Here is a 27,924-nt window from a genome sequence, read left to right on the forward strand (position 1 = left end):
TTAGTCAAACAGGACCTGTCTTTAGTAAACCCATGTTGATGCTGAGAAATAAGATTATTTTCTACTATGAAGTCATGTATAGTATCTCTTAGTAACCCCTCAAATAGTTTGCATACAACTGATGTTAAGATTACAGGTCTATAATTTCCTGGATCTGATTTTTTTCCCTTCTTAAATAATGGGAAAACGTAGGCTGTACGCCAATCCACTGGGACTCTGCCAGTTGCAAGAGAGTCACAAAAGATAAGATAAAGGGGTTTAGCTATAACTGAACTTAATTCCCTTAGGACCCGAGGATGCATGCCATCCGGGCCAGGTGCCTTGTCTATTTTTAATTTATTTAGTCTTGCCTTCACTTCTTCCTGCGTTAAGTATTTAATATTACAGTTAGAAGATTGAGACTCTTCTGCCTCTGTAATTTGCAACAGTGTTGTTTCCTTTGTGAAGACAGAAGCAAAGAAAGCATTTAATAACTCTGCCTTACCTTGGTCATCCACCATTGAGTTCCCACCCTCATCCTTTAGGAGTCCTATACAGTCAACCTTTCTTTTTTTAGAGTTGATGTACTTGTAAAACTTTTTTGGGTTAGATTTTATATCCCTAGCGATTTGATTTTCAGCTTCGATCTTTGCCAGCCTAATTTCCTTTTTTACAATTTTTATTGCACTCCTTATAATTGCTTAGTGCAGCCTCGGTCCCCTCCTGTTTTAGGACCTTATAGGCATTCCTTTTCCTCTTCATTTTATCCCTAACCTTTCTATTCATCCATAGAGGCCTTTTTTTTATTCCTAGACATTTTGTTTCCATATGGGATATACATACTACAATATTGATTGAGAATAAGTTTAAAAGCTTGCCATTTCCCTTCAGTGTCCTCCCCTTGTAGTACATTATCCCAGTTCACCAAACTTAGTGCCTGCCTAATTTGATTGAACTTTGCTTTTCTAAAATTCATAGTTTTAGTGGTCCCGCTGCCCCGTGGCCTATAAGTCACCAGATCAAACGTTATCATGTTGTGATCACTATTTCCCAAATGTTCTTGAACCTGCACATTTGATACATTATCTGGTCTATTAGAAATGATCAGATCCAGTAACGCATTCCCCCTAGTTGGTTCCGTTACCATTTGAGTCAAGTAATTGTCCTGTAGTGCTGCCAGAAATCTGCTGCTTTTACCAGAATGGGTAGCCTCAATACCCCAGTCAATGTCTGGAAAGTTGAAGTCGCCCATAACTATGACCTCATTTTTACTTGCAGCTTTTTCAATCTGCTGTAGTAATTGCAGTTCTGCAGCTTCATTAATATGAGGTGGTCTGTAGCATACCCCAATAAGCAATTGGCAACTTTTATTTCCACCATGAATATTTACCCAAACGGACTCCACATTTTCGCAATCTTCTTCCATCTCATCGTTGAGGACAGCTGTAAAAGAATTATTAACAAAGAGACAAACCCCTTCACCTTTTTTCCCTGTTCTATCCCTCCTAAACACATTGTATCCTTTTGAATTAGCTATCCAGTCATGGTTTTCATCCATCCATGTCTCGGTTATTCCCACAATGTCATAGCCTTTGTCATTCAGAATGAACTCTAGTTCGTTTATTTTATTTGCAAGGCTCCGAGCATTGGTTACCATGCACTTTATATTTTTACCACCACATTTACCAATTTTGTTTACATGAAATGGGCTACTTGAAGTTTTACCAACCTCCTTAATCTTTATACTGTCCCCACCCCCCTCTCCACCCCCCATAATGTTAGGCTCCCACTGTCTTTTTACCTTATCTTGTCTACATATTGAGACTGTATCTTCCCGCCTCCCCCCAGATCCTAGTTTAAAATCTCCTCCAACCGTTTAGCCATCTTCTCCCCCAATGCAGCTGCACCCTCCCCATTAAGATGCAGCCCATCCCTGCTGTAGAACCTGTAGCCGACTGCAAAGTCTGCCCAGTTCTCCAGGAACCCAAACCCTTCCTTCCTACACCAATTTCTCAGCCACTTATTTAACTTCCTAAGCTTCCTCTGTCTCTCAGATGTAGCACGTGGCACTGGCAGTATTTCAGAGAACACCACCTTGGAGGTCCTTGCTTGGCTCCACCTACTTTTTCTAACCCTAACACACAATTACTCAATTAATTAGTTTGTGAGTTTTGTAATCTTTGGCATCAATAATTTGCATTGAAATGAAAATTTGATTGGCTGTTTGTGGCTCCACCCCTTTTGAGGTGAGGTTTGAGGCTTGTGCCATTAATAGTGCAAGGATGGCAGCAATTAAATATTCCCCTTGAAAATCAAAAGGTGAATTTTGATTGGCTTTTGTAGGCTTCACCCACTTTTCTGAATATTAATCCCAGTCACCCAGTGACCAACTGTGCAAAGTTTGAGAACCCTACTATAAACCGTGTAAGAATGGCTGCAGTTTATATTTTCCCAGTGAAATTTTTATTTGTCTCTGCTCAGTGATGACCCGACGTTGCCCAGGTATGTTTTTGGCTGGTGTTGGCTGCACCCACTTTTTCTAACCCTAACACATAATTACTCAATGACCAAGTTTGTGAGCTTTACAGTCTTTGGCATCAATAATTTGCATTAAAATGACACAAATCTGATTGGCTGTTTGTGGCTCCACCCCCTTTCTGAATTTGAACCCCAGTCACCCAATTGGGGATAAAAAGTATCCTATATGTTATTCCAGGTAATGTACTATGTGTGTGCCAAATTTCATTTAAATCCATTCAGCCATTGTTGCGTGAGTGACTAAGTAACAAACATCCAAACTTTCGCCTTTATGTTAGTGAGATACACCTGCACTGGGAGGGATATGGAGTCTGTCATATTTATTTCCTTTACAACAATGTAAATTACTTGGCTGTCCTGCTGTGCATCTTCTTCAATACTTTAAAGGAAACCTTAACTAAGAGGAATAGTGATGTTTCCTATTAAATAATACCAGTTGCCTGGCACTCCTGATCTCTTGCTGCAGTAGTGGCTAAATCGCAGACCTGAAACAAGCATGCAGATAATCCAGTCTGACTTCAGTCAGAGCACCTAATCATGCTTGTTGTGGGGCTGTGGCTAAAAGTATTAGAGACACAGGATCAGCAGGAGCGTCAGGCAACTGGTATTATTTTAAAAGAAAAATCCATATCCTTCTCAGTTTTGGCTCCCTTTACGCAATAGACCCTGAACAAGCATGCAGATCATATATTTTTGATTTTAATTTGACTGGATTTTCCACATGCTTGTTTCAGGTGGGTGATTTAGACACCGCTGATGCATAAAAGATCAGCAGGATGCCAGGCAACTGGTATTGTTTAAAAGGAAATAAATATGGCAGCCCCCATACTGTCACTTCAGGTGTCTTTTATAGTGATTATAACAGAGTAACCAAGCAGCTCAGGGTGACCCAAACTACTAAGAATGTATAGGGGGATAAAAGGAACCAAAAAGCCCTCCTACTAAAAAAGCAAAGCTTGGTGTAATTGCCTTCTTAAAACAGAAGGAAATTTGCAATAATTCAGTTATAAATGAACATTTGTGGTTACCCACAATGCACACCTACTAAATATGCAAATTATATAATTTGCATATTTAGTAGGTGTGCATTGTGGGTAACCACAAATGTTCATTTATAACTGAATTATTGCAAATTTCCTTCTGTTTTAAGAAGGCAATTACACCAAGCTTTGCTTTTATAGTGATTATGAAGGCAAATATAGCACAAAAGTTTGATTCTTTCCTCAGCATTGGGACCCTCTCAGCCTATTTGACAAGGACTAGTTGAATAGGTTAGCGTGGCCACACTTCCGTCCATGTAAGTCCATTGTCATGTTGTAGTGAGGCAAGATTACTCCCCTCAGTAAAGTTTCCTTTACACATTTTTAAGAACAAAGTGCCCCGCTTTCCCCTCATGCCCAGGAGGAGTGGGGTTAATGCAGTAGGCTTGTGTATGGTGCTGTTTAGTCAATCCCTAAGTACAAGGGTGACCAATAGCCATGCCCTCCTTCCCCTATCAGGCAACTGAGTCATTTCTGCCCCTCTCTCTAAAAGGAAAATCAACAAACCAACCATAACAACAATTCCTGTAACAACTAATAGGGAACTATGGCATAAGCATGTATGAATCTCCTGCTGTTGCGTCCATTTGTCTGGACCAATGAGAATCCCCATTAGTAAATGTAAATGAGCTCTTGCGGTTTTAAAGATACACTAGGCTTGGTTGTAGTGGAAAGGGTGGGGGGTTGATTGTATTAAGTTTTCTCAATTGATAGACTGTGATCTGTTTCTGTCTTTTAGTACTTGAATCAGTTTTATTGTACTGTCTTCTACATCCACAGATCTGTGTGGATCATTTGTTCCTGAGGTTGAACTTTAGCACTTCAGCACTTTTTGAAGTGTTCTGTTCTATGACAGTTGGCTTGTTTTATTGGTCAGGTGTTTAGAATTTACAGTAACAAATGTTCAATATTGCAGGCAAGATAAAACGTTCTTATAAACTTTTCAATGGATAATGCCTTATGTATACTTATATGGCTATGGTTCTATGTGTTGAATGAACTTAAAAAGGAACAAAAGGTTAATCTTGATATTTAAAGTACTTTCTTGCAGAATAGATTTTTATGAAACATTTGCTTCTCTCAAAAAAATAACAGAAGATACAGGCAATTGAACTATGTAAGTGCTGTGTCTGCAGGTGTGAAGGCAGGATTGAAGAGAACATATTCCGGAGTGTCTCAGGAGTTACTGGATGTAACTAATGTCCCTCAGTGGAAGCCTCTGTTGTATGCTGTTGCATTTCTCCACACTACCGTGCAGGTAAGTCTTTTATCTATTGCATTTTATGTTTTATTTGTAAAAGCAGACGTTAATGGAGCAGGCACAGGAGCCTAGAGTGATTGCAATGCTGAATTAATCAAATTTGTTTCCCTTCTTGCATTAAACATTGCATTTGTCATGCTAATTATGAATTTGGGCAGCAATAAATAAAATTAAAATGGATTTGAAAAAGGACACAAAGTGAGAAATTTACTAAATAAATGTGTATCGCCTGATTTTAAAGCAGAAAACTAACACATGCCATTCAAGTGGATGGCCTGTGATGAGTCTATGGGAGTTAATAAATTGACAATGAATAGTGCGCTCTATAGTGTATATCAAACTTACATAAACTTTGTGTATACATATAATATTAATTCCATATAAAAAGTCCACCTAACATATAGTGTATCAAAATACCAGTCCCATGGATACTGTGCTCTCATTCAATTGTACTTCAAACTTTCCAAACTTCTGTGTCTTTGTTCACTCCATCAAACATAAAGGTAAAAGAATAAAGAAAAAAACAAACATAGCATGGCTCCATTAAATTATTTGACACCACACCGCGTGTATCTTCATATCTTGTGTGATCCCACCACACAAACGAGAATCACAGCTCCTCACCCTCTATAGCAGAGGTCTCAAACTCAATTTACCTGCGGGCCGCAGGAGGCAAAGTCAGGATGAGGCTGGGCCGCATAAGGGATGTCACAAAAAAAAGTCCTCAATTGTCATTATTAACAGTTTTAATTATTTCTTCTGAACATGAAGTGTCCTACCCTTTAGTTCGCTTCAGTGCTCCCATTACACTTAATCCGCCGTGTCCCCGCGTCAAAACGAGGGCTGCAAATCGCCCGGGGGGCAATCCGCCGGCATTTCCTGGAAGGGCAGAGCTTTCAGCTTCAGCTTTGCCCCTCCTGACGTCAATCGCGGCGGATCCCCGCCTCTGCCCGCCCCTCTCACTCTTCCTTCACAGAGAGGGGCGGGGAGAGGCGGCGATCCGTGCGGCGATTGATGTCAGGAAGGGCAGAGCTACAGCTGGAAGCTCTGCCCCTCAGCGCAGTCGTGGATGTTAGCCCGGGGGATTTGAACTCATTTTCCACTGTTAATTGAAAACACAGTGAAATGGCAATTTTTATTTATTCTAATGCATTTTTTCATGTGTTTCAACGTGATTTTCATCAATGATTACATTTAACTAACAATTCAGCATAAAAAAATATATATATATATATATATATATATATATATATATATATATATATATATATATACCAGATGAATCGCAAGAAAATTGCTTTAACCCAAATGCACACACAGGAAAAATACAGCATGCACTGTTTGTATGTGGAGAATGATTAAATTGCATCAGTGGAAACGAGTTTTGCAGATTGCAAACTATCCAGAAATTGCAGCAAATTACGTAGTTCCCAGTGGAAAGTGTATTTTACTATAATTTTTTACTATCTAGACTACTGCTTGCCAGTACAAAAAGCAGCTATTACTGGATTCCCTAACAAAACCATACGTACAACTGCTGTTTAAAAGTTTATGTAAGGCATCACATGGAGTTTTACGCATGATGGACAAACGCATGATCCTGTATTTTATTATATGACAATTAACACATTATTTCATTGTTAACTAGTTGCATGTGTAAATTGTTTTGTTATCTCAGTCATGTCCAAGCATTATTTTGCATTAGTTATATAAAAGTGTGGACATTTTACATGTTAGATTTGTATTCTTTTCAAATGTGCATGGTAAATTAACGGCTTTATTTTTATGTGTATTAATAATTACTCAACTATAATGCAAAAAAATATGTCATAGGGGTTAGGTGATAAAGTTGATGCAGGCATCTGTGTGTAAAACCAGACATTACAGCATAATGCTGGTTCATGGAAGCTAGTAGGCATTGTCAATGAAGATGCTTATAATTCTGATGCAATGATGAAGGAATATGAAAATTCTGTATACAGCTGGAAAATGGACCAATTAAACTCCACATTGCAGCATTGGATTGGTCCATTTCAAACTGCATACATTTGCTTGTGACATACGGTATGCATAATCCTGTATGAACTCTGAATTACTGTATATTCTGCCGTATAAGACTACTTTTTATCCCAGGAAAATCTTCTCCAAAGTCAGGAGTCGCCTTATATGCCGGGTGTCGTTTTATAGGGCTGGTGCTGAAACTTCCAAGCTGGACTGGAGAATCTGCGGTATCTGCATATGGTAGGGGAGGTCAAAAAAGTCTGCGGCCGCTTCCCTGCCGTATGTGGCCACCGTATGAAAGTAGCAAGGGCCGTGCTGTACAAGTATAGTAGAAGAAAAGCCACTCACCAGGATTCCTGGAAAGGAGGGACTTAACAAGGTTCCTATGACGAGGTGAGGGGGCACCTCACTGGGAAGGTTTTGTATACAACAACCAGCCAATTAACGGTAAGGTACATCGCTTGCCGTGATTGGTTGGTTGTTGTATACTGGGTACCACATACAGTACAGCACCAGTATCTGTACCTGTTTATACAGTATAGTACCAGTACATAAAGTACAATATACAAATGTCCAAGAGTCAAGAGGGGTAGTCTTATACAGTGAGTATATCCCAAAATGTATATTTTAACTGGAAAAGTTGAGGGTCGTCTTATACGCCAGAATATACGGTATTTGTGTCTCACTGACCATCCCTAGTGGCTAACGAGTACAGTACACAATCTGGCATAGATTGTTGCATTTTTATTCTGCTGTTCAAGTTTATTAAATACATGTATACTTAAAGTAACATGAATTGTATATTCATTTCAAAATGTTATTGGTTCTGTTTTTATGTGGTTTTAATACTGGATAAAATGTATAAACCTGTGCAATCTTTTACTATAATGGTATGTATCGTAATTCTTGTGTGTGTAAAGAAGTGGTAAACTAAAATACATTGTTATAACTCAACTGCTCATCCAAGCTTTGTCCATTTACACTGCTTCCCTGTTCTTCTATAGGAAAGGAGAAAGTTTGGTCCCTTAGGTTGGAACATCCCATATGAATTTAATCAAGCCGATTTTGCTGCCAGTATTCAGTTTGTCCAAAACCATTTAGATGACGTGGGCACGAAGCGCCCTGTGAACTGGAACTGTTTGCGATACATGCTGGGAGAAGTACAGTATGGTGGCCGTGTGACTGATGACTTAGACAAGATGCTGCTGAACACATTCGCCAGGGTCTGGTTCGGAGATCACATGTTTACAGACAAATTCTGCTTTTATAAAGGTTATGGAATCCCAAAAGGCAAAACTGTAGATGAGTACCTCCAACACATAGAGCAATTGCCACTTGTGGACACACCTGAGGTAAACATGTATTTTGAACTCTATTTATACTAAAGAGGCTCACCAGGGAGCTGCCCCCTACACTTATCAGAAATATCACCTTTTAATATCTTAGGCTAGGTGCACAGTGGGATGTTGGGGTGCAATATAATGGAGACATTTTAACGCACACATTTGCACCGCAATTGTAAGTCTATACGACATTCAGAGTGCATCCGGTGTGATACAATCCAATGGACTGCAGAACTTCAATGCATTGCATGCAGTGTGTAACCACATAATCTGTGGGTTACCAGTGGCGGTGAAGCATATTGTACTTTTCATTGACTGTATGACGTGCAATGCGCCTTTCCCCCTTTGTTGTGTTGCATTCCTGTTTTTACAGGGAATGCAACGCAGTTCCCACTGTGAACATAGCCTTAACTGCTCCTTATCTGCCAGCAGAACTCCTTACACAAACAGAGATACGCCTATTTATGTCCCATGAAAAGGCTTCTTTAATTGTCATTACTGATCTAGTGTTGGTCTGTCAGTTATTGCAGTGGAATAACATCTGCTGGAATTTGTCATGTGGAAGACCAAATGAAGACCACTATTCCCATCAGCAACTCTTCTGGTTGCCAAAGAGCTGTCAGATTTTGAAAAGTGCTATTTCTGAGGATATATACTGAGCATTTTACTCTGCTCCCATTACATGAGCCGGTATATGATGAGCAAAATGTCAACGTTTGCATTGGAGAGGCCATCTGAAAAACATTTATGTTTAGGTTAAGATTACTGGCATTACTAATATAAAGTAAAACTATTTGAATGTTATTCCTGCTCTGAACTCCAGAGCATTTGACCTATTTATTACCAATATGAAGTAGATGTTGGCATGCCATGTCTTGCATGAAGTGCAGATATTTGTTTAATAATATGGATACTATCAAAACTGTATCAAACAATGGGAATGCCTGCTGTAGAAACTTTGCTGAAGAAAAGTCATTCACTTTAGTAAGTGCTCATATAGTCCTGTTGCAAACATTTCAGTATTTTGCCTAACACACAACATGTGTATGTTGGGAATGTTTTTGAAATTGCTTTTGAAATGAATAGCCATCACATTGTATTTAGTGAAAAAAACCTAATGTCTACAGTATATTTATATACATCACAAGTAGACAGCCAGAAACTTTGAGGTGGGACTGTTCCTGTGAAATAGGTTAGGTGGAGCTAGGAAGAGTGAAGGGTGGTGCAGGGTTTGAAATGGGTGTAACTAGAGGGGAGCGGCCACTGAAATTCACAGGGAGATCCAGAGCTGTGGGTGCCTCAACTACTAACCTTCCCTTCCTCCGATTTAGGGGATTATACTGGTGTTTTTGTGGCTACACTTGTTATGAGTGTGAAGATCATGATGGCTACAATTCTTCACAATTCTTTTATGACCCTTGTGAGATGGAGCCCAAGACCGTGAAGCCCGCACAGGGAAGGCGAGGGAAGAGGCACCATACCGGCATCAGGGCAGCGCTGTATGGACATGAAGATAAAAAAAGCAATGCAGACAGGGTGAAAGGAAGGACTGCTGTGAGGGTTAAATATAAAATAAGCAGCAAAGCTTTCTGAATGGGGAGGGAGGAGTATATGGAAGGAGGCGTATACTGTCAGAGAAAGGGGGAGATAGAACTGAAGGGGAAAATGGCAGCACTAGGGTGTAAGTTAGTACTTCTGGGGTCACATAGCTATTCTGGGGTTGGTGGTGTGTGAAAGTACAGGGTGTGGGCCCATTAAAGTTTTCATTTGTCATTCTGCCCCTGTCTGGGATGGTCCACTCCTACCACTGGTGCCAGGGAAGAGGTATTCACCACCTAACAGTAGTGTTTCTTTTCTACTTTATATCATAAGGGAAGTAGAAGAAGGCTCATCTACACAAAGGCTTTTCATTATTTTTTTGACAAAAAAAATGTTTTTTTGTTTTTTTTTTACAAAAAATATTCCTTGTGTAGGTTACTTTCTATAGCATTTAATTTGGAATTAAATGGCTATCAACACATAAGGATTATGCTTTGATTTTTTTCCAGGTATTTGGCTTACATCCTAATGCAGACATAACTTACCAAACAAACATGGCAAATGAAACCCTGAGCACGATAGTCAACATTCAGCCCAAGGACAGCGGAGGAGGTGGTGGAGAGACCAGAGAAACTATTGTGCAGCGTCTGGCAGATGAAATGCTGGATAAATTACCAGAGGACTACATCCCTCATGAGGTAGCAGCTCCAGCGGCTCATTGTTTCTAGGACGATGTGTGAATAACATAATATATATGTCTGTGTTATCCTGCTATATTTAACTCCCTGTTTATGTATAGTAGCTGCGAGCACTAAACCGTAAAATATCAGCTGTGCAGTCCTGGCCATGTGTTCATCAAACAAGATGATTTCATTACCTCCAGTAAATGTCCTCACACAGCTGCTGCTGATATCAGTTTGCCTATTGATCTTTTATTTTGGCAACATAACTGTATATTGCCATGGCGCCCCAGACATGGAACACTTGGGATGAATACATCTTCTCTGAGACTGGAATTCAATGCACAACCTTGAGCAGTCCAATCATAGCTGTCCATTGATTTAGCACAGCTTTAGAGGTTTTCAGAAATAATTGTTCATACATGTTTTTCATATTGATCACGTCTCTGGTCCCTGAAGTTAAGCAAAACAGCATTATTCACATTAATGTACATTTTTAGCTGATGTAATAAGAGAATATAGCACAGAGAGGAGGCAACTGAAAAATGATGAGATGTTTAAAACATGCATCTAAACTAACAGCAACACACATGATGATAAATGATACAGGTAGTGAGGTCATGTAATATTAATTTAAATTCTAAAACAATACAACAATAAATTTCTGTGCTCACAATGTTTACCTTTTCTTGACTTAAAGGACAACTGAACTGAGAGGGACATGGAGGTTGCCATTTTTATTTCCTTTTAGCTAATACCAGTTTCCTGGCAGCACTGTTGATCTATTTGACTGCAGTAGTGTCTTTACAACACCAGAAACAAACATGCAGCTAATCTTGTTGGATCTGACAATAATGTCACAAACACCTGATTAACATGTGCTTTCTCAGGGTCTATGGATAAATGTATTTAGGCAAAGGATCAGCGGGGCTGCCAGGCAAATAATATTGCTTAAAAGGAAATAAATATGGCAGCCTCCATATCTCTCTCTCTACAGTTGTCCTTTAAGGCGCATACACACGCCATACTACAGCTAACGAGGAGTCCGGCAGACCCTCCCGCTGGGCGGGCGTTCTGCCGACAGTAGGACGTGCGTACACGCTGTCGGCAGACTGATAAGACTGTTTCTGACAGATCTGCTCAGTGGATCTGTCAGAAACAGTCTTCATCAGTCTGCCAACAGCGTGTACACACGTCCTACTGTCGACAGAACGCATACCCAGTGGGAGGGTCTGGCTGACCCGTCGTTAGCTACAATATGCCTTTAAATGCTTTAGGCTCTGATTTATAGCTTCTCCATGCATCTCCTGATTTACTAAGGCATTTTCAAGCATCTCTGGTGGGGATTCGGCAAACCTGAACTGGATTAAAAAAATAATAATAACAGATTTAGCTACTGCAGTATTTTGTTTTATTAAAATTATCTTTCCATTTCAGTCTGCAGTCGCTAAGACTTTACAAAATTACTGTAAAATCCGTGTGCTTTTCTACACAGTCTTGGGCTACTTTCTTAGGAACATACTGTAGTTTCAGGGGTCGAGTCCTGTATGAATGCGGGTGGATAACGTCCACCTACTTTTTTCGGACGTTGTCCACCCTAGCATGTGGAGGTGTGGCAGTGCAGTGAAGGTGGAGTGGTGGCCACAGCGGTGGGGAAGGGGAGACGGCTCCCCCTCCCTCGCTCCCCCCTCCAGAACTAAACATTTGCAGCGGCTGGCAGCGGGCGGGGACTTACCTCCTCCTCGTTCCAAGCACCAGAAGAAGTTTTGCGCACCGCTGCTCTGCTCTGGTCTGCACCAGACCAGACTAGCAGCAATGCAGAGCTTCAACTCGTGCCAGAACCAGGACGAGGTAAGTCCCTGTCCGCTGCCAGCCACCGCAAATGTTTAGTTCTGGAGGGGGGAGCAAGGGAGGGTGAGCCCCAAGGTGAGGGAAGGGGGGAGACGTCTCCCCTTTCCCCACCGCTTTGCCCACCACTCCCCCTTCACTGCGCTGCCACACCTCCTTCTGGGGACACCTGGCTACATATACTGTGGACACCTATACACCTGGCTATACTGGGGACATGATACAACTGGCTATACTGGGGACACCTATACACCTGGCTATACTGGGGACACCTATACACCTGGCTACATATACTGGGGACACCATAGACCTGTCTAATTATTCTGGGGACACCTATAGACCTGGATAACTATTCTGGGTACCCCACAGACCTGGATAACTATTCTGGGGACACCTATAGACCTGGATAACTATTCTGGGGACACCTATAGACCTGGCTACATGTACTGGGGACACGTATAGACCTGGCTATACTGGGGACACCTATAGACCTGGCCACCTATTCTGGGGACATTATACACCTGGCCACCTATTCTGGGAATATCTATACACCTGGCTACCTATTCTGGGGACATCTATACACCTGGCTACCTATTCTGGGGACAACTATACACATGGCTACTTCTACTGCGGACACATATAGACCTGTCTAGCTATACTGGAGGTACCTATTTTGGGGGAACTGCTATCAGATCTGTATTTTTGGGAAACCACTGCTGCCAGATTACGTGTATGTTGGGGGGACCACTGCTGCCAGATTACATGTATTTTGGGTGATACGTGTATTTTAGGTGATCCGCTGCCAGATTACGTGTATTTTGGGGAACTGCTTCCAGATTATGTGTATGTTGGGGTAATCTAAACATCTATTTTTGGGGGATACACTACGGCAGAGCTCAAACTTCCCCCGACAGACCTTTTACACCACTGCTAAGGTCATGTATATTTGGCTCCACCCATGACCACGCCCACATTCTGCTGCGTCCACTCACCTCTTTTCTCAGGACTAGACCCCTGTGTAGTTTGATAATACTTTTGTTTTGCAAATTTTCCTCACTTCTGTTGAATGGACACAATAGGGATTGCTGAAAGGTTTGTCATTTCATAGATGTGTGCTTTTGGTCTTAGACTTAGTAGATCAGGACCCTAGAGTCTCTTTTTCAAAAAATAAGATCTGGTCTGAGTTTATTAGAAACATTACTCACTGTGGGTGTCTGCAAGAGACTGAAATCACTCAACTGTGAATGGCTTATTTAGCAGTGATGCATCATGGGAGTGGCACAAGTTTTGGGTTTTTTACACCTTCTCATGGGTCCACCTATATTTGTGGACTTGTACAAGGTTTGCTGGAGGCAACAGTGATACCACACTTAACACAGTAACATATCAGTTCAGCATATCTAGGCAAGCAGCAACTGTACGCCAGATGTTACAGTTTTGGTATGCAAGGTAAATGCATGGTTACATAGTAACATAGTTAGTTAGGTTGAAGAAAGACATCCATCCATCAAGTTCAACCAGAAGGAATAAAAAACAAAACAAAAAAAAAAACACTGTCCTGAACCCACATACAGTATATCCCAATTAATCCAGGGGATGGTGAAAAACCTTACAAGGCCTGGGCCAATTAGCCTTAACTACTTTAGGACCACGCTAGTTGAAATCTGCACCCTGTTTTGATGGCTATCTGGCTGACAGGGCTTAGATTTAACTCACCAGCCGTTGTTGTCGCTCCCGTCGATCTAGCTGCTGAATCCTTGCTGTCTCTCACCACAGCTCACTCGCACTGCCTATCTCTATGACAGCGGAGCCCTGTGAGCAGGTCAGGAGCCGATTTCATTGGCTTCTGGCCCTGTCTTTCCAAGTAAGCAACTCCCATTGGCTTACGTTGAAAGACAGGGTCAGGAGCCAATGAAAGCGGCTCCTGACCGGCTCACAGGAACTCTGTCGTCATAGAGACGGCAGAGTGGGTGGCCCAAGTTCCTGACGTGCAGCGGTAATGGCGGTTGTGACGGGTATGTGCGGCGATCGTCGGGATTCCGCTGTTTCTGTACCAGCGGTCCTTAAGGGGGCAGAGACCGCTGATACTTAAGCTGATCATGTTTGTGAGACAGGACCTGTCTTTAGTAAAACCTTGCTGTTGAACTGAAATAAGATTATTCTGTGCTGCATAATTTTGTATAGCATACACACAACTGATGTTAAACTTACAGGTCTATCCTTTCCTGGTTTGGATTTTTTTTTTTTTTGATTTTCAGAAGCTTGCAACGTTACAGTTTTTGTCATATTATTTTGTTTGTATGTACAGATTTTATGTTGTTAAAGATATTATTGTTTCTATGTGTAAAAGGGTGTTTCTGCAAGAGGGGCGGTTAGGGTTATGCACCACATGCGGGGTGGTTAAAGTTAGGCAGTGGCACCACCCGGGGGAAGGGGCTGTTAGGAATAGGTAAAACCGGGAGGGGGTGGTTAGGGTTAGGCTCCACCAGGGAGGTGGTTACGATTAGGCACCACCAGGGGAGTTGTTAGTTTTAGGGACCACCAGGTAAGGGTTCTGTGTGAGAGTAGGGTCGGGTTGAGCTATATTGTTGAATTACTTAACAATATTTAACGTTAATATATTTTTATTATCAACCCCTGCCTGTTTTAAACTGGTATTTATTGTTAACCAATTTCGTTTTCCTGGCGCCCTTTTTTCATGCATGCCCCTCATTCTTTGGGAACTAAAGGCATTCCTTTTACACTTGATCATGTCTAAAACAGTATGGTTTATCCATGTTGGAGAACCCCAGTTAGTTGCAGACCTTGCATCATTGTCAGTAGTGTTTTAAAGGTAAGTTTACTTTTCAAGCATCCCTGAATAATATAAATAGATAGCATTACTGGTGATTTTCACCCTTGTCTAATTTTTACAAGGCAGTTTTAAATAGATAGAAAAATAAGTTGTAAAATACCTTTCAATGGCTAACCATGAAAAGTAATTTTACAGTTCCTTTTTCTATTTCTTCCATTTAATATGGTACACAATTGTATCTCCAGCAAAGTAACGTATCAACACCGGGCTTGCATTTTGACACTCTCCCCATCCATTCTGGCCACCGTTCTGTAAAATGACCTATAAAGAAGCTGTTTCATACTTGCCACCAGTTCAGTCTCCACCATACTTGACGTGCTCCACAGAGCAATATACTGCTCTGCAATCCTCCTCCATGCATTAAGTGTTTGCACTGCCCTAATGGAATCATTATATGTCAGTGTGGGTTTCTGTTCATAAGGCAGCTCTAGGCGCAGATATTAATGCCTGCGCACGGCTAGCATTCTGGCTGGCTGTTTGTAATCAATAGCTCTGCCCTATAAAATATGGCGTAGGAGCAAAATCAATAGTGCTAAATATTCACATTCTTAATAACCGGAACATTTTTATGCACACCTGTGAATAATCCCTTAAAAGTACACATATTCTTTAAACTTTAGTCTTGTAATTTTATATAGCGGATAGATTATGCATGTTCAAAGGACAGCAAAATAGTCTGTCCTTATCTCTTATGGGTGGCCTTTGAGCTCATTTCAGCAGTGTGAATACATTAGCTAGAAGAAAAAACTTTGTGGTCTGTCGTATTTGAATAAAGAGAACAATTAAGTGCTGAAATTTTAGATGAGAAAATTGTATGAAAGCTGGATGAAAAGAATATATTAAATTTGTTTCATTATGACTACAGAATCAAAACTTGGCCAATGGCAAAAAAATAAAAATCGTCTCCACTTAAAAGTAGTCTTATGATGGGAATTTTTATAGCAATAAACACAATGTATGCACAGATTTTTACATTTATAGCATGCTTTATGGATGGAATTTGTAAACATGCATGTAAATAAATGCTGCAGTGGAAAGCTGGATAGGTTTGTACAACAGATACTGTGATAAGTATATTAGCAGATCAGAGCTCCTGGATTCCTCTAGGATGGAAGGTGGTAGATCCTCTCTACACGGTCATTCAAGGTTGTACAGATGCAGTCAAGACAGTAAAAATCAGGTAACAGAAATTTTGCCCCACTCAAGCCCCCCATAGGGGTGACAGGAAATTTAGGCCGTGGCCAGTTAACATTGGCTTCTACACTTCTGTGGTGCCTGGTTTTTATTGTATATAGTGGTCGGTTAGGGTAAGGTGGAGGGGTAGATTAGGGTCAGGCATCCGTGGGGGGACTCTGTTAGAATTTGGTACCTGTGCGGGGCATCGGTGTTGGGTTTAGCTAGGCAGGGAAGGGGGTTCCGTTAGGGTTTGGAGATCTGAGGTGGGGTCAGTAAGGGATAGGAATTGGTAGAGGGAGGGCTCATGTGAGAATAGGGTTAGGTTTAGAGATGGTAAAATATTGGAATTACCACTTACCAATAGCAGAATATTAGTAATTTCACCAATATGCTTCTAGGGGTTATTTCCAGCGCCCAAATTTCCCCAGTGCCCATTTTCCATGTACGCCCCATACGTCAATCTGAATAGCTTGTAGGACCAGGCTGTTAGGTTGTTTTCCATAACAGCAAGACATCTGCTTTTTTTTGTAGAAAAAAAAATCACATGTGGTTAGAGTGGACTCTAATACAATTCTATTTCTGTCTCGTGACAACATTGAATGCAACTGTCTGGTCAGCTTATAATCACTGACCAATCAAAATTGGACGTGTATACCAGGCCTTGAGCCTGGTATACACTTTCAATTATGATTAGCCAATCACTGACCAATTTTACCACTTACATGTAGTATGACAGTCAACAGATATGAAATACTATGAGCAGATTGTGTAGGTCAACCCTCATACTACATGGAAGTGATGATATTGGTTAGTGATTGGCCAATTTTAACTGAAAGTGTTTACCAGGATTTATGGTCAGGAATTGCAAGCTGGCTAAGTCATAAAATGCATATGCATATGCAGTAATAATTGTCTGATATGATTGCTCACAATCATTTCAAATGCCCTCTCCTTCAACAAACACACTGTCCAGTTGTTGATTAGCATGTTTTGCTATTTGAAGAGAAGAGGGATGAAGATGAATGAGAACTAGCCAGTGCCTGCAGCGGTATATAACTGTATGGATTAGACATGTTTTTCTTGTGCGCCTAATTGCAAATAAGCAGTTAGTGAGGTTCAGCAGACAGCTGTACACACTTAACAGTGTGTGTAAAGGCACCAGAAAATAAGGAAAAAAAATATAAAAAAGAATCAAATAATAATTAAAATAATTAATAATAAAAAAAAAACAATAAAAAATATCATTGTTTTAGGGTCTTGTTAAGGTTAAAAGTGGCAAGGCACCTGATGACTTTTTCAAATGTAAGAGGCATTAAAGAACACATAAACTTTGAGATGTGATGTGTGCAAGTCTATGTAATAAGCATTAAAACTGGTGGTGGACAAGAGCAAATCCCCTTTCCCAAGTCAGTTGTAATCTACAAGCCAGAAGTAGCAAACAGTCTGGGACACAACCAAAATTTTGATTGAAATCTTTGATTTACTGGTAAAGGAGTATCACAACATAAAATAGCAGCTTTCAGGCCAGCAGACCTCTCAGTTTAGCATCGTCAAAGTATCTTACATTCTTATTTTCCTGCTTCCAAATTGAAGAGTGGGCAGGTCACTTGCTGACCGATAAATCCTACCACTTGACAATTGCCATTGTACCAAGATAACCAGTGTTATTTGTTTCACTTTCCGTGGTTTTAATGATGTGGCTGATTAGTGTCAGCCTGATTATTATGTGAGAATTATTACATTGTGCTACTTACAAGAGGACCGGTGATGAACTGACTCCTTACAGCTAACACATTTTTTTGAATTGGCTTTTTATTCCAGTGATTAATCACAAAACTTTGTTTCACAGGTTAAAGCTCGGCTACAGAAGATGGGTGCAATTCAGCCAATGAATATATTTTTGCGCCAGGAAATTGATCGCATGCAGAGGGTGATTTCTCGTGTCAGAAGTACGCTCACTGATCTCAAGCTGGCGATAGATGGTAAGAAATAATTCGAAAAAATTCAAATCTCAACTGTTCCTGTTCAGAAAGCCAGCAATTATTCAGTAGGAGACCTTGGGCAAGACTCCCTAACACTGCTACTGCCTATTGAATGAGCGCATCCTAGCAGCTGCAGCTCTGGCGCTTTGAGTCCGCCAGGAGAAAAGAGCGATATAAATGTTATTTGTCTTGTCTTGTGTGTTGGCTACATATCTGTTACATTCACATACTTATAAAAATGACAGCTATTCATATTGCAAGTGGCTATGTTTCTTCACAGACATCAGATACCCAAACATGGGGTCAACTCTTCTGCAGTGGTGGCTAGTGATGAGCAAGCAAATTATTATTCTTGTTTAATTGACTCCACCCAGGAGGCAGATGTTGTTAACAAATTAAAACAGGTATCAGTTGTTCTGTTTAACCAGCAGTTTCATTAATTACCATATATATTCAAGTATAATCCAACCCAAATATAAGCCGATGTACCTACTGTAGTTTTACCTCAGAAACCAGATAAAAGTGATTGACTTGAGTATAAGCCCCCTTCTTAGGGTAGACCCCATACCCAGTATAGCTTGCCAGATGTGCACCCAGTTTTAGGTAGCTCCTGCCCCAATATAAAGAGCTAGATGTATTCGGTAGCCCTCCTCCTCAGTATAAATAACCTGATATGTCCCAGTATTAGGCAGATCCCCCTCTCCAATATAAATAGTGTGTTGTGCACCCGTATTAGGTAGCCCCTTCTCCACAGTATAGATAGCCAGAGATAGCGCCATACAACCACTCCTCTGATGGCCAGTCTGAGGCTCAAGAGGCACCAGCCTGTGCCCCCCAGCAAGATGCAGAGTGGTGCGTGCTAGCAGCAATGACTATCACCTGTCCACACTGCCGGGATCTTCAGCCTTTCTGTCACATGCGCAGTGTCTCAGCTCTATGATCTCTCCAGTGGCGCACATAATGAGAAACACCGCATAGAGATCAGGTGATTATTTGCTACTGGTGTTACAGACAGGCTGAAGATCCCATTAGACCGGACAGATGAGATTCACAGCTGCCAGCAAGGTTCTGCTCTGCTCTGCATATGGCCAGAGGCACTCGGGAAGGGGAGGGGGCAGGCTGGTGCCTCCCGAGACCTGCCCGGAGGAGGGTGTTAGCACAGCTTTCCGCTTTGCATATGGCCAGGGTGCAAAGGCTACTGCCTCCCAAACCTTAGCCGGTCCTGAGAGGACGGAGGGGGGGGGGGGGGGGGAGGGAGGGGGGGGGGAAGCACGGCAGCAGACAGGTGACCGTGATTCCAGTATAAGTTGAGGCTGATATTTTTTTTTCAACACGTTTTGGTTGCTGAAAGTCTATATACTCTAGAATATACTGTACTCCATGATAGTCCCTGTGTCTGTTTCCTGGGTGAGACTGATTAACTTGTTAAAATAATTTCTTACTTCTCTCTAGTGCTGGCTATGAGAATATGTGTGCTTGGGGATATTTGACATGTCATGGTCTTCCAGCAGCAATTTTTCACATTCTTTTACTACTCTGATAAGAGGAGGAAATGTGTAAAATTCTGTGAAACTCAGCGATAAATATTGCAGTGACTTAAAAAGCAAAAGTTATGGGGAGGTCAGTATTCCATGTCTCTTCAATTGCTAGCTTTACAATGTCAGCAGGCGGTGAAATACCATTCCACCAGGCAACCTTTTCAGCAATGTGCAATGTAAGCAACAAATCCTGAGCCGATAATGGTTTTAAGAAAAAAATGTCACTGTTTCAAAATTAAACTCTGCAAATAAGTTGTACTTAAAGGAATAATATATATAATACTATTGCATGTGTGCATGTTTCTGTCTTTATATAAAGTCTGACTAATTGTAGCATTTTTTGACAAAGAAGAAGCAAAACAATGTACTGGCAACATTATGGTTGTCTAGGCCAGGTTCACAATGCTCCGATGCGTTGCAGAACAATTCTGCATATCAACCCACTGCCCATACAATTCTATGGACCTGTTCACAGTACTGCGTTGTAACTGATCACGCTATTCTAATTTGCTGCATGCAGGCTTAGTATTAAAGGCGATGTCCAGTCTCCATTTCATTTTCACACTCATTATAAGATGTGCATTATGCAACTGACCACTGTGAATCCAGCCTGAAGGTGGGATGTTATAAAACAAAACCTATTAAACCTGTAGGACCTGCAGGAGCCATTCTCCAAAGAGGGATGTAGCAGGGGGCAGGAGACTTGAGTGGTGATCACACTGTTATTTAGAAAGCAGGTAACATTTTGTCTGCTTGTACTTTATTTCTTTTATGACAATTGAATGATAGAATCCCAATTAAAACAAAGCTGAAAAACGCCAAATGACAGCAGGTAATTTGTGTTGATCAGCTGCGTTGCTTGTTTTATTTAGGCTCCAAATTAAAATATCTTGCTGTTCATTAGGTAATGTGCTTCTTATTATAAATAATTATAATTTTAGTTTTCTTCATCACCGCTGTGAACAAAATGCAGTGTAAACCGTATCAGTCTTGCAATATATTATGATTACTACAGAAAGATTAGACATGATCGCCTGCACAGTATATACATATAGTGATTATTGACATGATTACACATGGGTACAAAAGATAAAAAGAATTGTTTTTCACCCATGTCCCACCATAGGCTGTAACATGCTGTAATTTACAATGTTCTCTTCTATACTGTTTGTAATACTGTGTGATTTTAGTGATGTGCAATAGTTTCATGAATAACATCACAATGAACAATCTTTTCATGCAGATCTCATTTACGTGACTAATGATAAAAATGGTTGCAGATGCAAACTTCACTTGTTGCTATGTCATGTGACATCTGAGCCCATGTGTTAGATGGAATTATTCTTCATACATTTGTCAAGTCACAGACTATAGCATACGAAGTACCGTAAATTAAAGATCAATCGACTGTTAAAATGTGTGTGTTGTGTAACAACCCCTTACCAGCAGCTCTACAGAACGGTCATCATTGGTCAGAAATTTTAGTGATGTTAATGTTTGTTTATTTAGTATTTATTATTGAGCAGTGGTCATCTGTGGGTTTTTCTCTGACAATGTTGTAGACTGCACACAAATGACAGCGCTCACAGGCTGCAGCTGAATTGTAGAGGCATGCAGAGCTCCACAGGGGCTAAATACATGCCTTGAATGCAAATCAGATGCAAATCATGTACTAGTCCTAATCTATAATTTGAATACAACTTGAAGCACATAGAAGCAGCTAGCCATAGGTATACTTACATGAATTTTGTACAGCAGGAGACATTGGCAGCGCTTCCAAACAGAGGCTGCACCCGAATTGACTACCTGCAATAGATGTGCAGAGCTCCACAAAGTGGACTAAAATACACTACTTGCATTCAAAACAGGTACAGCAAAGGAGGACGTTAGCTTCAGTATAAATAATATGTGCACAAATTATTCCCTACTAGACTTCCCCACGGCGATGACGGGTCCTCTCGGGGAAGACCTAACGCTAATCTAACGATAAGAACATGATTTTTTTCCTAGTGCTGCTAGTCATGAACCACATGGATGCAATGTGTATACCATTTTATGACTAGCAGCACTAGGAAAAAATCATGATTTGCATCTGATTTGCATTCAAGGCATGTATTTAGCCCCTGTGGAGCTCTGCATGCCTCTGTTGGTCTACAATTCAGCTGCAGCCTATGAGCGCTGTCATTTGTTTGATGTCTGTTTGAAGAAACGTGTATATCATTTTATAACTAGCAGCACTAGGAAAAAATCATGTTTTTATCGTTAGATTAGCGGTAGGTCTTCCCCGAGAGGACCCGTCATCCCCGTGGGGAAGTCTAGTAGGGAATAATTTGTGCACATATTATTTATACTGAAGCTAACGTCCACCTTTGCTGTACCTGTTTTGAATGCAAGTTGTGTATTTTAGTCCACTTTGTGGAGCTCTGCACATCTATTGCAGGTAATCAATTCAGTTGCAGCCTCTGTTTGGAAGCGCTGCCAATGAGACATTGGCTGCTGTACAAAACCAATGTTGTAGACATAGGGCCCTTTTCCACTGGCTGCAATCCGCTTTAAAAAGCAGATTGCAGCCTTTTTGGCGATTGCTAGAGCACCATGGTTTACATGTTAATCGCTGTGCTCATTCCCACTACTGTGCATCACTATTTCCCTGCACGCAAATGTCGGGTGTGCGCAATTCTCGCCACAATCGCGCTTGCTCCTGATGGGTAAATTTTTCAAATGCAGCTGGTGGAAAATGCTGCTTGCAGGTACGCACCGTAGAGCAATCGCGGGCGTTCACACAGTAAGCAGTGGAAAATGGACCTCTCTCTCTCTCTCTATCTCTCTCTCACTCTCACTCTCTCACTCTCTCTCTGATTTTGTCTTCCAGGGATTTGTAGGCTGTCAAAAGCAACCTCATATACATTGGCCGGGAATCAAACCCAGGTCAACTGCTTGGAAGGCAGCTATGCTCACCACTATACCACCATTGGCCGGGAATTGAACCCAAGTCAACTAACATTACAGGCTGAAGCCAGCCATTTCACTCATCTCTTCAACTACAAGAAAGGCCCAGGAGTAGTCTTAGCTACCATAATATCTATGTTACGGCAGGGCCCTTATTACACTTTCTCTTACAGGGAGGGCTATGGAAACCATTTTGCCCATGCGATAAAGCAAGGTGCAAAAACGAAATCATGCCTAGCAGAGGATGGTTTCAATCCATCAACCTCTGAGTTATGGACCCAGCACACTTCCGCTGCGCCACTCTGCAGTCTGCTTACATTTGTATACAATCTTCAAGTTTAAGAAGGGTACATTAGTTCCCTTCACAAAACACAAAAGGCAAGGCCGTCCCTGGGTGGGCTTGAACCACCAACCTTTTGGTTAACAGCCAAATGCACTAAACAATTGTGCCACAGAGACTGTGTATGTAGTTGCTGCTAAATGGCTATCTGGGGTTCTCTTCGTACAATTGTTGAACTCAAAAGGCAAGGCCGTAGCTGGGTGGGCTTGAACCACCAACCTTTCGGTAACAGCCAAATGCGCTAACTGATTGTGCCACAGAGACTGTGCATGTAGTTGCTGCTAAATGGCTATCTGGGGTTCTCTTCGGACAACTGTTGAACACAAAAGGCAAGCCGTCCCTGAGTGGGTTTGAACCACCAACCTTTCGGTTAACAGCCGAATGTGCTTACTGATTGCGCCACAGAGACTGTGTATGCAGTTGCTGCTAAATGATTTTATGGTGATGTATGTGTGTCTTTTGGAGGGAGGAAGTAAGTCTGGTCCAAGAAGTTTAACACCACTTTTTTCCTACAATGAAGCATTCACTGTGTGGCAGCAGAGTGGTGCAGCGGAAGTGTGCTGGGCCCATAACCCAGAGGTGATAGATTGAAACCATCATCTGCTAGGCATGATTTAATTTTTGCACCTCGCTTTATCGCATGGGCAAACCGGTTTCCATAGCTCTGTAAGAGAAAGTGGAATAAGAGCCCTGCCGTAACATAGATATTATGGTAGCTAAGACTACTCCTGGGCCTTTCTTGTAGTTGAAGAGATGAGTGAACTGTGACACCACACTTAAAAAAAAAAAAAAACAGCAAACAGCAAAGCTCCCCCATATTGGAGCATTGGATTTGGTAAAGTCTTAAGCCAATGTGTTGTAAGCCACAAGTAAGCTTTAGGTTAGCAGGAAGGGTTGCATGGCCACCTAGCTTTTCATCCTTCCCACCCTTGCCCTGGAATCTTCCAGACTTCAAATTGCTGTCCTCTGCTGTGTGTGTTACACCAGCATCATCTAGGGGGGCACATGATATTTCTGATTCTGAAGTCTTGAATTGAAGCCTGTAAGCAGTTTCACCATGTGTCCCATTGCTTTCATCTAGCAAATTAGGCAAATAGGCAAGCTCATTTTTCTCTTGGGTATATCACAATGGTACATGCTAGGCTGGCTTCAGCATGTAGTGCTGTCGGTAGTATAGTGGTGAGCATAGCTGCCTTCCAAGCAGTTGACCTAGGTTCGATTCCTGGCCAATGTATGTGAGCTTGCTTTTGACAGCCTACAAATCCCTGGAAAACAAAATCAGAGAGAGAGAGAGAGAGAGAGAGAGAGAGAGAGAGAGAGAGAGAGAGAGAGAGAGAGAGAGAGAGAGAGAGAGAGAGAGAGAGAGAGAGAGAGAGAGAGAGAGAGAGAGAGAGAGAGAGAGAGAGAGAGAGAGAGATGAGAGAGAGAGAGAGAGAGAGAGAGAGAGAGAGAGAGAGAGAGAGGGTGGGTGGGTGGGTGGGTGGGTGGGTGGGTGGTGGTGGTCCTTTTTGCCACTGAACTAGTAATCAGATTTGGATATCTGGTAGAAATCTGCAGATATTCGGGTTATGGGTGAAACTATCCGCAGATAGCTACCCGGATTTTAAAAAAAATCTGGAATCCGAATCCGAATCGGATAGTGTAAAAAAGTTTGGATATCAGGGTTACCCGGATATCCGGAATCCGGATGAGCTTCCCTGAAGCTAATGACTCAGTGCTAGATCTTCATCTACTCTCTATGGCTAGCTTAAAGCGGACCTGAAGAGATTAAAAAAAATAAAGCTTCACTTACCTGGGGCTTCTGCCAGCCCCTGCAGTCACCCTGTCCCCACGCTATCCTGGAAGATCTCTGTTCCCCTGTTGCGGCTCACTTTTGTTCACGTCGACTTGCAAGTCCACCCCAATGCGACTGCATGGCCCTGGCTGCGCGCATCCTCGTACATGCTCCCTTGGCCAGGAATGTCCTGCACAGGCGCAGTATGAGAAAATCCCCACTGCGCCTGCACAGTATGCTCCTGGGAGCTTAAACAGGGACGCACGTGCCCAGAGCCACGCAGGTGCAGTGGACAGCAACTGCCAGATGCAAAAGTGAGCTGCTGCGGGGAGTAGGTCGGCTGCAGGGGGCAGGCAGAAGCTCCAGGTAAGTGAAACTTTTTTTTTATTTCTTCAGGTCCACTTTAACTATAGGCAACCAAATGATTGTAAATAAAAGCAGAATGGTGGATTATTAACAAGGCGCTTTAAGAGAAGAGAGGTTTACCTGTCCTAACTCCAGAAGACCACCATCTGCAAGCATTGCTATGGAAAAACGCATTTTGTTACCATAGCAATGAGCTCTTACTGTACTGCATGTGGCGCTAAGGGTCCATTTCCACTCGGAGCGGTGCGATGCGGCTACATATCCGCATCGCACCGCGGGTATGCTGAAACACATGCACGCCACTGGAAGGAATTTTCACTCCGTGCATGTTGTGCGGTGCGGAGCGATCAGAAAATCTGCAGCATGCTGCAGATTTTCGCACGCCCGCAGCCGCGTCCTATCTCCTCAATTCACTTCCGCATCGGTAGATGCGGAAGTAATGCGGCCGGCGGCGGAAGTGATGCGATGCGGCTACGTTGCCGCATTTGCATCACTTACTAGTGGAAACCTGCCCTAAAAGAGTAACGGGCAGTTAGGACCAGTAGAATTGCAGTGCACTTCATGATTACCTGCCTTTCATGCATCAAGTCTGTTGGCAACTGCTTGCTCATTCACAATAGTCAGTGAATTGAAATGCATGAAAATACATGAATAAAAACTCATGAATGAGTTTGTGAGTTGTGCGTTTCCATGCATTTCCATGAGTTGTAACTCCTAAAGAGTTGATTTGCACTGCACAGCAACTCACTGTTGTAGTGTGAATGATACAATTTGAGTATATAGACTTTCATGTTCCCATGTACAATGCACACTACGTGTAGTGAGTCAAAACTCACTACAACTAACATAGTGTGAATGAGCCCTTAGTAAAATTAACAGTATATTTAAATAAGTCTGCTTATGTTATACATTGCCTAAGCTGGCATGATTTACATCAAAGGGATACACATAGAATGTTTGATACTCTGATTTCATGAGCCACTATATTTAATCTTTTGCCTGTGAGTACCAGATCATTTGATACTTGGCAAGAGGGAGCAAGTCCTAAAATAGCTACTTTGATAAGGATTAGTACTGCGCACAAATCCACTCAACCATAAACACACAAAAGAGTTTAACTACATCTAAGAAAATACTACAATATGTAGAGAATTTTGTTCTTTTATGCTTGTGTACAGAGCCACTGGGATTCATTTAATTCATATTACACAAGTTCTACAAGCCCGTTAACTTGCAATTAGACTGTTTCTGTTATCTATTGGAATAGTAAACATAGATTTAAATGTGCATAAAATGCACATTTAAAGGGATACAATAAGCATGTATAAAAAAGATTAGAAAACTCTTGTTTATGCCAAAATAAAGCATAAAAGGGCTCTAAGTTTGAAGTAAGCAGATCATTTGTGTACTCTAATGGTACATGCACATGTATTATTGTTATGGCCTGTCAGGATTGAATTAGATCTTGTGGGAGGCACTGGCAGGAGTGAGTGGCGTACACACGCGTTGCTCTGCTATATTAGAGCAATGCATCTGTTGCTTTAGAAAAGGGGGATTGGACAGCAGCATTGCACACAGAGAAAGTGGCTTCCGGTCAGTGGCGTAGCAATAGGGGATGCAGAGGTAGTAACCACACCAGGGCCCCTAGACCAGAGTGGCTTACTAGAGGTCCTCCTCTGAGAGCTTTATTAGCTCTTTTTTGGTTCTATACTGATAATTACCAACTTTATGAGTGCTTTATTAGTTGTAACTATTAATAGACTGTTCTCCTCCTCCCTAGCTTACACCTCTCAGCCATTGTAGCTGTCCTTGGCAGGTTTGATGCTCCATATCACTTGTTAGGTATAGAGCGCCTGCGGGGGCCCAATGTAAAACTCGCACTAGGGCCCAGAGCTTCTAAGCTATGCCACTGTTTCCGGTGGAGGGGTGAGGAATGGAACAATGCTTTTGGGTTTCATTGTTTAAAGATCCAATATCACAGATTTTTAAGTGAGCTCAGAGAACTCCTGTAGGTGTGTATTAGGTGTGTATAAGCCTCAAAGCTAAGTGAACGTAAGCCTGAAGAGAATGTAGCCCGATTACATAAACTATTGTTTCTATAGAAATAATGCTATATCGTTTTCCTTCCTGGAGTCCCAGATTCTAATTTTATTTGTAAGGATTAAAAATAGAACTTTTTGATTTGTTAAATATAGAAGTGTGAAGCTTAAACTGTTTTACTGGCATCTGTTGCTGCTCTCTGTTTCCGCGTACAAAGACATTTTGACCTAATGAACTTCTTTCCCTCTCCCTGCTGTCAGGAATGTCTGTCACATTCAACCACTAGTTGCATGACCTTGTATCAGGTGCCAGCAAGGCCTGAACTGGGGTTCGACTTTATTTAGCTGAGCCACCATCTAGAGCCATTTAACAGGTAACATTAGATTGGTTGTTCAGAGCAACTGGTTCAGTGTTCTTTAGTTTACACCTGTTTTTTTCTATATATTCCCCATTAGTTCAACATAAATCAAAATTCATTTGTAAGATTAAACTAACCTTATTTATACATACTGCCCGTCTATTAAACTCAAAAAGAATACCCTCTAAATTGACCCTAGACTAAGATGGGCATGTGATTATGGTAGGGATTCCATTTTGAGTCCTTCTGATGCACAAGACTATATACTTCTTCTGCAGAAGATGGCAGCACTACATAAATACTAAATAGTCATAGCTA

The 27,924-nt window shown here is 41.6% G+C and overlaps 1 protein-coding gene and 1 long non-coding RNA gene across 4 annotated transcripts in view; one reads left to right on the forward strand and one right to left on the reverse strand.

Annotated features, from left to right (window-relative positions):
* The window catches only part of LOC137518608 (dynein axonemal heavy chain 5-like), a 553,928-nt gene that overhangs the window by 481,306 nt on the left and 44,698 nt on the right, over window positions 1-27,924 (forward strand). For all 3 annotated transcript variants that reach the window (XM_068236692.1, XM_068236695.1, XM_068236693.1), the window contains 4 exons: window positions 4,694-4,815; window positions 7,824-8,171; window positions 10,211-10,399; window positions 18,109-18,241. In XM_068236692.1, the coding sequence (XP_068092793.1) occupies window positions 4,694-4,815; window positions 7,824-8,171; window positions 10,211-10,399; window positions 18,109-18,241 (792 nt within the window). The remainder of the gene's footprint in view (window positions 1-4,693; window positions 4,816-7,823; window positions 8,172-10,210; window positions 10,400-18,108; window positions 18,242-27,924) is intronic.
* Window positions 10,614-14,076, reverse strand: LOC137518611 (uncharacterized). Its single transcript, XR_011020858.1, has 2 exons — window positions 13,946-14,076; window positions 10,614-10,834 (listed from the first exon to the last, which is right to left on the reverse strand). It is a non-coding gene; the product is annotated as an uncharacterized lncRNA (long non-coding RNA).

This window comes from Hyperolius riggenbachi, chromosome 5 (genome assembly GCF_040937935.1).
Source record: "Hyperolius riggenbachi isolate aHypRig1 chromosome 5, aHypRig1.pri, whole genome shotgun sequence".
Lineage (NCBI taxonomy): Eukaryota > Metazoa > Chordata > Amphibia > Anura > Hyperoliidae > Hyperolius > Hyperolius riggenbachi.